Source organism: Thermobia domestica, chromosome 8 (assembly GCF_964235325.1).
Source record: "Thermobia domestica chromosome 8, izTheDome1.hap1.1, whole genome shotgun sequence".
Classification (NCBI taxonomy): domain Eukaryota; kingdom Metazoa; phylum Arthropoda; class Insecta; order Zygentoma; family Lepismatidae; genus Thermobia; species Thermobia domestica.
In genome coordinates, this window is record NC_137461.1 from 101,324,709 (window position 1) to 101,337,417 (window position 12,709).

At 35.4% G+C, this 12,709-nt stretch overlaps 1 protein-coding gene across 4 annotated transcripts in view; it reads right to left on the bottom strand.

Moving 5' to 3' along the window:
- Mhcl (Myosin heavy chain-like) overlaps positions 1-12,709 on the bottom strand; it is a 545,621-nt gene that overhangs the window by 247,867 nt on the left and 285,045 nt on the right. The window contains exon 1 of one of the 4 annotated variants that reach the window (XM_081768808.1): positions 11,271-12,229. The exons of the other annotated variants lie outside the window; for them this stretch is intronic. Coding sequence (XP_081624934.1) covers positions 11,271-12,119 — 849 coding nt within the window. The 5' untranslated portion in view covers positions 12,120-12,229. Of the gene's footprint in view, positions 1-11,270; positions 12,230-12,709 lie in introns of those variants that run through there. 4 annotated transcript variants of the gene reach the window in all.

The following is a 12,709-nucleotide window of genomic DNA, read 5'->3' on the forward strand; positions in this document are numbered from 1 at the left end:
CTTTAAATTTTTGGGAGGGGTACCTTGGCCCACCCCTTTAATTTTGGAAATTACCCATTTAATATATTTGGTATTATAGTATAGGACCCTAATAGAGATTACTATAAATTTGGTTGGTCCACCTCGTTCCCTTCTAGGGGTACAAAATTGCCAAAATATAAACGTAAGCAATACGTTATACCACGTGTTTGGTTTTTGGTTGATTTTATTCTCTTTGATGAGGTGTTATTACCTTATATGTTCACATGAGCGTATACAGGAGTCTATTACCTTTCATAAGACATGGGTATATTGATGCACCCCTTTAAATTTTTGGGAGGGGTACCTTGGCCCAACCCTTTAATTTTGGAAATTGCTTAATTTCATCATGTGGTGTCATAGTACTGGATCCTAATATGTATCATGATAAATTTGGATGGTCCACCTCGTTCCCTTTTAGGGGTACAAAATTGTCAAAATATAAACGTAAGCAATACGTTATACCACGTGTTTGATTTTTGACCTAATTTATCTCCTTGATGAGGTCCTATTACATCATATAGTTATATGGTCATGTATAGGGGTCCATTCCCTATCATAAGACATAGGTACATTTGTGCACCCCCGGGAGGGGTACAATGGCCCACCTCTTTAATTTGGAAATTGCTCAATTAAACATTTGGTATTACAGTATAGGACCCTAATATGGATCACTATAAATTTGGGTGGTCCACCTCGTTCCCTTTTAGGTGTACAAAATTGACAAAATATAAACGTAAGCATTACGTTGTACCACGTGTTTGGTTTTGACCTAATTTATTTCTTTGGATGAGGTCCTATTACCTTATATGGTTATATGGTAATGTATAGGTGTTCATTCCCTATCATAAGACATAGGTACATTGATGCACCCCGGGAGGGGATTCGGTATCATAGTACAGGCCTCAACATGTATCATGATAAATTTGGGTGGTCCATCTTGTTCCCTTTCATGGGTAAAAATTGCTAAAATATAAACATAAGCAATATGTTGTACCATGTGTTTGGTTTTTGGCCCAATTTCTTCCCTTTGATGGGGTTCTATTACCTTATATGGTTATATGGTCATGTATATAGGTTCATTTCCTATCATAAGATATGGGTACGTTGATGCATCTTTTAAAAATTTGGGAGGGGTATCTTGGCACATCCACTCGGTTTTAGAAATTGTTTAATATAAGCATTTGATATTATAGTACAGGTCTTCAATATGTACCACTATAAATTTGGATGGTCCACATCGTTCCCTTTTCATAGGTAAAGAACTACCAAAAATCAAATTTCGGAGGTTATTGACCCCTATTTAGCACGTTATATGGTTTATTACCTTTATATGTTTATGTTCCCTTTTAAATTTGGGAATTATCGAATAACAAAATTCGGTAAACGTTTTCTAGGACCCGTTGGTATTCCTCTTATGGCCAAATATTCAAAATTTAAAGGTTATTGACCGGCTTTATTATTGAATAAGTACAGGATTTATTACTTTTTTCATAAGACACAGGTGTATTTGTGTACCAATCTTAAATTTTGGGAGGGGGTACATTTCTTATTGTCATATCAATAATTGGTAAATGTTCTTTGGGTAAATCATTGTGATCACGTGATCAGTTATTGACCTATGATGGGATTAGGAGTCCAGGACATTGGTACATTGAAACTTTGTAGGATAATTTGAGAATGCGTCATTGGTATTGATTATTACAGCCAAATATAAACGTAAGCAAGACGTTGTACCACGTGATTGACCTTGATGAGGTAGTGTACAGGGATACATAGCTAACCTTATTGAAACTTATGACTCATAGTCTTAAGGGAATACATGCTACAACACTGGCAAAGTTATTGTTGATGCAATTTGATTGGCTGATCACTATCTTTCGTGCAATCTGATTGGTTGATCACTATCTTTCGTGCAATCTGTTTGGTTGATGAGTTTTAAATCTTTGCTGTATTCAGTTTTTAAGTTTTGTTTTACATTTAAAAATCTTGATTTTGTTCAACATTTTGCACTCAATGATAAATATGATCAAAACCGTTTATTTGTTAATCGAATAGTTAAAAACCGGATAAAGTTTGACGGTTAACCGTGAAACGTAAAAATTTTTTTTAGTTTGAAATTTTTTTTGCTTGAAACATTTTGTTTGAAAATTCTTGTTTCAAATTTTTTGTTTGAATTTTTTGTTTGAGAATTTTGTTTGAAATTTTTTTGACAACTTTTGTTTCAAAATTTTTTTTGTTTAAAATTTTTTTGTTTGAAATTTTTTCTCGTTTCAAAATTTTGTTTAAAATTTTTGTTTGAAATTTTTTCGTTTCCAAATTTTTTGTTTGAAAAAATTTTTGTTTGAAATTTTTTTGTTTCAAAATTTTGTTTGAAATTTTTTTCGCTTCAAAATTTTGTTTGAATTTTTTCGTTTGAAATTTTTTGTTTAAAAATTTTTCGTTTGAAATTTTTTCGTTTCAAAATTTTGTTTGAAATTTTTCGTTTCAAAATTTTGTTTGAATTTTTTTTCGTTTGAATTTTTTTTTTCGTTTCAAAATTTTGTTTCAAAGATTTTTGTTTGAAATTTTTGTTTCAAAGTTTGAGTTGACATTTTTAAAAGTTTGTGCACCTATTAGTAAAGAACCGGAACTGTTTAGAACAAAAACCTTTGACAACATTGTGGTGCAATAGTACACGTCAGAACCTGGGGTTGTACTTGAAATGAAAAAACACAATTCATTGAAATGGATCATTTTATTACACTCCACATACATCCATACCAGATAGTGGTTCTGGATATTGTCGATACAATGTATTTTGAACTTCTTGCACTAGTTTGTCTTTAGCATATAATTTTAATTCCAGTTGAAGTCTTTTAAGGTCTAATGCAATATCAATTGGTGGAAACTCAATGTCCATTTGATCACAAATAAACTGTTTATCAATACAGGTATGCACTAGCCGGAACTGTTTAGAACAAAAACATCTGGCAACATTGTGGTGCACGTCAGAACATGATAATGCAACGTCATCAGTTTTGCATCATATATAAGTATCGTTCGAGTTAGTATTCATGATAACGTCATCATGGCTACTTGTCTGCAGTTTCTAAACACACGTGATGTGATGAAATCATTTACCAAGATTACTGATTTACAACAGAATGTACCTTATAGAATCTTAGCTAGCCAAATGATCCCTACAAAGTTTGGAGTAAGAATCGTAGTGAAGCTTGAAAATGATAAGAATATAATTTTACCAGCAAGATATTTACCCATGGAGGCATCAAAACAAGAAGAACTGCTGCGTTTCTTAAATACTGGATCTGTATCTTTATGTTACAAAGGATTCTTGGGTCGAAGTCATCAACTTGAATTTAGTACACAGCCAGATTCGTCAGCAAAATCATGAATCAGCACATTTCTTTCCAATGACGTCAGCTGTAGTTGTATGAATGTGGTTGGTCGGCATGACGTCAGCAACTGTGATGAAATCATGAATCAGCACATTCCTTACCAATGACGTCAGCAATAACTATAAACCAGCAAATACAGTGTCATCCCACGAAATCATTTGAGCAAGTGCTTTTCAGGAGGAAAGATGTGTACTTCTAACGATAAAGAGTTCATCTTCGCAAGCTATTATCCAATAAACAAAACATGTGATGATTGGTATCAGTGGTAGAACATTTGAACCTGTGATTCGATTGGGCAAAGCAGAACAATTTGGTGTACAACTGACCTGTGAAGAATGGCAAATATTATGTTCACGAATCGACCAAATGAACGATTATTTTCATGATGAGCTAAATGTGACCATAGTCAAATCATTAGGCTCAAATCATGAAGTGGTGCTGCGTACAGTCCTCGAAGAGAAGATGGTGCTGTTACGTAAAAAGAGTACATTCCATGTCCCTCGTAACATGGTGTATCTAACACAAACTGAATGGAACAAATTTATCAGCGTATTTCAGTGTGTGAAACATGCAGTGGAAATGTGCAACAAAACAAGTATATTCCTGAAAAAGTACTATTTTGAAAAATGTGTTATGCATATTGTACAACATGTATCTAGATATTGTGATGGTTGTCAACATCGTTCGTGGGTGCATACATGTATTGATAAACAGTTTATTTGTGATCAAATGGACATTGAGTTTCCACCAATTGATATTGCATTAGACCTTAAAAGACTTCAACTGGAATTAAAATTATATGCTAAAGACAAACTAGTGCAAGAAGTTCAAAATACATTGTATCGACAATATCCAGAACCACTATCTGGTATGGATGTATGTGGAGTGTAATAAAATGATCCATTTCAATGAATTGTGTTTTTTCATTTCAAGTACAACCCCAGGTTCTGACGTGTACTATTGCACCACAATGTTGTCAAAGGTTTTTGTTCTAAACAGTTCCGGTTCTTTACTAATAGGTGCACAAACTTTTAAAAATGTCAACTCAAACTTTGAAACAAAAATTTCAAACAAAAATCTTTGAAACAAAATTTTGAAACGAAAAAAAAATTCAAACGAAAAAAAATTCAAACAAAATTTTGAAACGAAAAATTTCAAACAAAATTTTGAAACGAAAAAATTTCAAACGAAAAATTTTTAAACAAAAAATTTCAAACGAAAAAATTCAAACAAAATTTTGAAGCGAAAAAAATTTCAAACAAAATTTTGAAACAAAAAAATTTCAAACAAAAATTTTTTCAAACAAAAAATTTGGAAACGAAAAAATTTCAAACAAAAATTTTAAACAAAATTTTGAAACGAGAAAAAATTTCAAACAAAAAAATTTTAAACAAAAAAAATTTTGAAACAAAAGTTGTCAAAAAAATTTCAAACAAAATTCTCAAACAAAAAATTCAAACAAAAAATTTGAAACAAGAATTTTCAAACAAAATGTTTCAAGCAAAAAAATTTCAAACTAAAAAAAATTTTTACGTTTCACGGTTAACCGTCAAACTTTATCCGGTTTTTAACTATTCGATTAACAAATAAACGGTTTTGATCATATTTATCACTGAGTGCAAAATGTTGAACAAAATCAAGATTTTTAAATGTAAAACAAAACTTAAAAACTGAATACAGCAAAGATTTAAAACTCATCAACCAAACAGATTGCACGAAAGATAGTGATCAACCAATCAGATTGCACGAAAGATAGTGATCAGCCAATCAAATTGCATCAACAATAACTTTGCCAGTGTTGTAGCATGTATTCCCTTAAGACTATGAGTCATAAGTTTCAATAAGGTTAGCTATGTATCCCTGTACACTACCTCATCAAGGTCAATCACGTGGTACAACGTCTTGCTTACGTTTATATTTGGCTGTAATAATCAATACCAATGACGCATTCTCAAATTATCCTACAAAGTTTCAATGTACCAATGTCCTGGACTCCTAATCCCATCATAGGTCAATAACTGATCACGTGATCACAATGATTTACCCAAAGAACATTTACCAATTATTGATATGACAATAAGAAATGTACCCCCTCCCAAAATTTAAGATTGGTACACAAATACACCTGTGTCTTATGAAAAAAGTAATAAATCCTGTACTTATTCAATAATAAAGCCGGTCAATAACCTTTAAATTTTGAATATTTGGCCATAAGAGGAATACCAACGGGTCCTAGAAAACGTTTACCGAATTTTGTTATTCGATAATTCCCAAATTTAAAAGGGAACATAAACATATAAAGGTAATAAACCATATAACGTGCTAAATAGGGGTCAATAACCTCCGAAATTTGATTTTTGGTAGTTCTTTACCTATGAAAAGGGAACGATGTGGACCATCCAAATTTATAGTGGTACATATTGAAGACCTGTACTATAATATCAAATGCTTATATTAAACAATTTCTAAAACCGAGTGGATGTGCCAAGATACCCCTCCCAAATTTTTAAAAGATGCATCAACGTACCCATATCTTATGATAGGAAATGAACCTATATACATGACCATATAACCATATAAGGTAATAGAACCTCATCAAAGGGAAGAAATTGGGCCAAAAACCAAACACATGGTACAACATATTGCTTATGTTTATATTTTAGCAATTTTTACCCATGAAAGGGAACAAGATGGACCACCCAAATTTATCATGATACATGTTGAGGCCTGTACTATGATACCGAATCCCCTCCCGGGGTGCATCAATGTACCTATGTCTTATGATAGGGAATGAACACCTATACATTACCATATAACCATATAAGGTAATAGGACCTCATCCAAAGAAATAAATTAGGTCAAAACCAAACACGTGGTACAACGTAATGCTTACGTTTATATTTTGTCAATTTTGTACACCTAAAAGGGAACGAGGTGGACCACCCAAATTTATAGTGATCCATATTAGGGTCCTATACTGTAATACCAAATGTTTAATTGAGCAATTTCCAAATTAAAGAGGTGGGCCATTGTACCCCTCCCGGGGGTGCACAAATGTACCTATGTCTTATGATAGGGAATGGACCCCTATACATGACCATATAACTATATGATGTAATAGGACCTCATCAAGGAGATAAATTAGGTCAAAAATCAAACACGTGGTATAACGTATTGCTTACGTTTATATTTTGACAATTTTGTACCCCTAAAAGGGAACGAGGTGGACCATCCAAATTTATCATGATACATATTAGGATCCAGTACTATGACACCACATGATGAAATTAAGCAATTTCCAAAATTAAAGGGTTGGGCCAAGGTACCCCTCCCAAAAATTTAAAGGGGTGCATCAATATACCCATGTCTTATGAAAGGTAATAGACTCCTGTATACGCTCATGTGAACATATAAGGTAATAACACCTCATCAAAGAGAATAAAATCAACCAAAAACCAAACACGTGGTATAACGTATTGCTTACGTTTATATTTTGGCAATTTTGTACCCCTAGAAGGGAACGAGGTGGACCAACCAAATTTATAGTAATCTCTATTAGGGTCCTATACTATAATACCAAATATATTAAATGGGTAATTTCCAAAATTAAAGGGGTGGGCCAAGGTACCCCTCCCAAAAATTTAAAGGGGTGCATCAATATACCCATGTCTTATGAAAGGTAATAGACCCCTATACATGACCATATAACCATATAAGGTAATAGGACTTCATCCAAGGGAATAAATTAGGTCAAAAACGAAACACGTGGTTGTACTAACAATTTGGCAATTTCGTACCCATGAAAGGGAACGAGGTGGACCACCCAAATTTATAGTAATATATATATATATATTAGGGTCCTATACTATTATACCAAATATGTAAAATGGTCAATTTCTAAAATTTAAGGGGTGGGCCAATGTACCCCTCCCAAATTTTTAAAGGGGTGCACCAATATACCCATATGTTATGAAAGGGAATGGACCCCTATACATGACCATATAACCATATAAGGTAATAGGACCTCATCCAAGGGGATAACTTGGGTCGAAACCAAACACGTGGTACAACGTATTGCTTACGTTTATATTTTGGCAATTTTGTACCCCTAAAAGGGAACGAAGTGGACCACCCAAATTTATTATAATACATGTTAGGGTCCAGTACTATAATACCAAATATATAAAATGAGCAATTTCCAAAATGTAAGGGGTGGGCCAAAGTACCCCTCCCAAATTTTTAAAGGAGTGCACAAATATACCCATATCTTATGAAATGTAATGGACCCCTATACATGACCATATAACTATATAGGATAATAACACGTCATCAAAGGGGATAAAATCGACCAAAAACCAAACACGTGGTACTACGTATTGCTTACGTTTATATTTTGGCAATTTTGTACCCCTAGAAGGGAACGAGGTGGACCACCCAAATTTATCATGATACATATTAGGGTCCTGTACTAAAATACCCAATGTTTAAATTGGGCAATTTCCAAAATTTAAGGGGTGGGCCAAGGTACCCCTCCCAAATTTTTCAAGGGGTGCATTAATGTACCCATGTCTTATGAAAGGTAATGAACCCCTGTATACGCCCATATAACTATATAGGGTAATAATACCTCATCCAAGGGGATAAATTAGGTCAAAAACCCCCGAAATTTGAATTTTTGGCAATTTTTTACCCATAAAAGGGAACGACATAGACCCCCAATACTGATAGAGGTACATACTATGGTCCTAGGCTACCATACCAAATTTTTAGATTTGGCAATTTCCGAAATTTAAGGGGGGTGGTCCTATGTACCCCTGCCAAAATTTAGGGGGTGGGCCAAGGTACCCCTGCCAAAATTTAGAGGGGGTGGTCCTAGGTACCCCTAGGTCATTGACCCCGGGCCAAGGTCATTGACCTTTGACCTATGACGTCACAAAAATTTTTGCTGACTCGGCTCAATATACGCCGGGGCCTACTACTAAGGGTATATGGAGGCTCGAAAAATAGCAGTACTGTGCATATGCTTTATGACTATTGTTAATCACAATGTAATGATAATTTCATCAAGTCCATTTAAAATAGTAACGTTATTTCCTCCTACTTTTTCATTATACAAAACAATTTTTTAACCACTTAAACCTACTTTTATTTCTGATTCATAGCTAAGAATGTTCTTTAGATCTACTCATTCATTCACTCCAACTAAACTGGTGACTACTGGATTCAGAACTTATCGAGCTCGGGAAGTTCAACAGATACTATCGAGTGATGTCCCATGAACTGCCCCTAGCCCAAGCTTCTCAGATAATTTGTGAACGAAACATCAAATTAATTGTTACATGTGATGAGAAATTAAATTTTCTCAGCAATCCTGACTGCAGATGCCAAATGGTTGAACCTCTAGGACTTTCCGCGAGTGGTGGTCAAACGGGAATTATTTGAGCACAAGGGTAGTTTTGTGTAACTTCAAAGATATGATCCGTTATGAATTAGTCTCCGATGGTCGCACCATTAATGCCAACCTATAATCACAACTCGATCGAATATACGAATATCTGGGTCGAAAGTGTCCGGATTTAGTCAGCGGGAGATAGGCTTCTCCAAGAGGACAACGCTTTGGAAGATACTGCCGCTGTGCCCCCCCTCCCCCCCAAAAAAGTCCCGAGATCTGGAAGAAATCAAACTTCTCCTCAATCCTACTTTTTAACTCAACCTTGTACTTGCCCGATCGATGACACATTTTCCCCGTGCAAAATAATCTACGAACCTAAAGGGGACGAAAATCGCAATCCAAGTGTTCCTTATCTCTACGCCCGCTCAACGATGCCGAACCGGACTTGAAAACTTGGCTCAAAAATGGTTAAATGTTAAAAAAACATGATAGACTGTGCTTTGCAGATTAAACCTATCTATCTTGTTTCAATCTTAGCGTTTTCATTCTTGTTCAAGAAGTTCCGAACTTATGTAACATTCTTTATAACACCCATAGTCTTATTAATTATAATGACTTACTTCCATAAAACTTGGTCACCTACTTAAATGTCTTATTTGTGGCTATATCGATGACTAGGGTCCGGAAAAAGGTACAGTACATACTTTCAAAATAAGAACGACTTAGAAAACAAATGTAATGTCAGGTCGCCTGCTAAAGAACGATAATGTAACACATTTATTTCAACTGAGCCTTATATATTAATCTTTAATACAAATAACTATTAAGTTTCCCTATAGTGGAAAAATGCCCTTCAATGACTTATAGCCTATCTTAATTATAAATACACTGCTTGGTTCCCGTAAGCCCAAGCCTCAAATTTGGTCCCCAATAATTCGAAAACTAAAGGTCTCCACTTGACCAAATTTTAAAAGTTGGTAGACCTTAACAAGCTTAATATGAGTGTGAAACACCGAGGTGTGCAGGCTTTTGGTTCTTGAGTTTGGACTCAAGTAAGTTGAAACCTCAACTTCAATGGCCAGAAACAAAGTCTGCACACTATAATATTTCGTATGTGTACTAAGCTCGCGAAGTCCTATTATCATTCTAGTTTGATCAAAAGGACGAGTTTCGTTGATCACGTAAGATATATATATATATATATATATATATATATATATATATATATATATATATATATATATATATATATAGGCCTACTGTTCTAATGTCAATTTTTTTTTCACAAAAAATAAAGGCAGAGGCGGATCTAGAAGGCAAAAACTCAGAGACCAGCCAGAACCCAAACTACGATAAGTATATCATTACTTTACTATAAACTTTCAAAAATATATAAATAATAGTTTCTATTATTTTTGTCACAAAAAAAAAAACTGGGGGTCTAGGCTCCCCGGTTCCGGGCTAGATCTGCCACTGAATAAAGGACGACAGTTATACATAAATTCAATGTAAATAAAATACCCTGGAAGAAATTTAATAGTTTCATCCACTATGGAACTTCACTAATTTGTTTTAAAAAGGATTATGCTCTTCAGTGTCATCCATCAAGTGTCATTTTTCTTTAGCTCCCTTTTTTACTTTCTATAACATATAATATTTCCTTTCCAGCAGGAATGTTCTAACAAGTTTCTATTTCTTTCTTTGAGCGTTTTTAGTACTGTTCTTTGATTCCTAACTTTTACTAACTTATTGGGTTTTCGTTCCATCATGTTTTTTTTTTTTTTTCATTTCCCCTCCAAACCACATGAATATTCCATCATAACTTATCTATAGGTGGAATATTAAGGATATATAAATTCAGAAAGTATTGTTAAGATGTAGTTTGTTGAAGTTTAACGCCTCTTTTAAACGCCGTGGCTATAGTAGACATGGACCTACAGTTTAAGGTGAAGCCCGAACCATCATAATGTCTTAAAATGCTCTCCCACCGGGAATCAAACCCGGAACTCCGTGCACCAAAGAAGCATGAGCTAGCCCATAGAGCAGTGGTGAGGGCAAATTATTATTTAGAGATAAAAAAAAAAAAAAACTAATATGACTATGTAAACCGTATGCCATTTCATGTACGTCTAGAAATTTACAGTTTCTTTCTAAATAGGGACAGGCTTGTATCCACGGGGGTCCAGGCCCCCCCCTAAAATTTTCACGGTAGCCTTGCAAATGAACTATAATATAGTTGGATCGGACTACCCTACCTTCTACCGGCCCCCCCTGCATTTTTGGGCTGGCTAACGTGTGTGAATAGGGATCCTGCGCATTTGTAAATTTGACACCAGAAAACCTCAGGCAAAATATCAATTACACAACTTCTTAAAAATATCCGCGTTTCCCTTAATCTAATTTCCCTTTCTATCAGAAACAAATATCTATTAGAAAACGTGTTGATACAATGAACATCTTACCTCCAACTCAGTTCTATAACGCTGCTTTGAAATTCGACGTCCTGTGTTGGCGCGCACGACGCCAATGCCTCCAGCGTCCGATTCAACAGCACTTTCCTCAATCAAGGATTCACTTTTAACACTTGAAGACTGTGGTTTCCGGGTACCATTTTCTAACAATTTCACGTTTTCTGAAGGCGGTGGTGCCTCAATGAGGCTGTTATCTACTACCGAACAAGGACTATGAATTCGATCCAGATTCACCAAAACACATGGCATCTCTCTCACTTGTTCAATGCTTTCATAATGATCACTTACACTGACATTTTCCGGGAAATCATAAACGCTGCTAGGAAACTCATTCACTTCCAGTGATTCCGTTTGCGTAACTGTTTCATGGTTTATGTTTACATCATTAGAATCATTTACTTGTGGTTTTTCGCCAACTTTTTTACTTTTGTGTGTGCAGAAATCATTTACAAAGTATCCCGACACCGGAGTTCGAACTCGAGTTTCATTATGTGGGCGTCCTTCTGGTGGCCACCTCGTGGATTGTTTTTTTCCGAAATAGAAAACATGTCGTCGGCTTTTGGCTTTGGGAGATACTGACAGAGGGACGGGCAAACCATTATTTTCAGGAGGAATGTGTTGTATCAGAGGTTCAGCCGCAGGACGATCATTATTAAGGGGTGGAGGGATTGGTGGTGGGGGACAGCTGATAACATCCGGAACCTTGGTTACGTCTCGTGAAACACGACGATTTTTCCACAAAAAGCCACTAAAAGACGACCTTTTCGTTGCGGTTTCCGGTTTATCAATACGACTTGATGAAGACTTCTTTCCAAAATGGATGTACTCGAGGGACGGCATGCTGCCACTGTGACTGAACAACAGCAGAATACAATATAAGACTAACACCGCCCCCACCACCACCACTAAAGCAAATATGAAAGGATCTATGATAGCCAACACTATATATTCACTTGACACACTGATGATGATGACGATGATCACAACCGCCGGGAGATGATTGTGTTGTCTCGAGATGAATAGTAAACTATACAAGCCCACACACAGCACGCTCACTCACGCAGAACCTGCTCCGGACGGCGCTTGTCACTCCCTGACTGGTCTGACCACTTGTTGGTGCTCGTTGCGAATAAGTTCAATCGCTCCCATTTTTCCGAGCACGGTTGCATAGAGGGCAGGAGGAAATCTCTCAAGCATGTCATACCTTAGCTAACTGTATTTCGATTGCACACTGAATTTGAAGTCAGTAAGAGCGGCTCATCTACTAGGCTATATCATGCTGTACCTATACACAATCTCTAACGTAAACATAGACGTAAAGTTCACCAAAGAAAGAAAGAAAAAATGTTTTATGTATAAAACTTACATAAGTCTGCCAGTTCATTATATAAAAGCAACATTAATGTATGTGTAACACCTGTGCCCTCCTT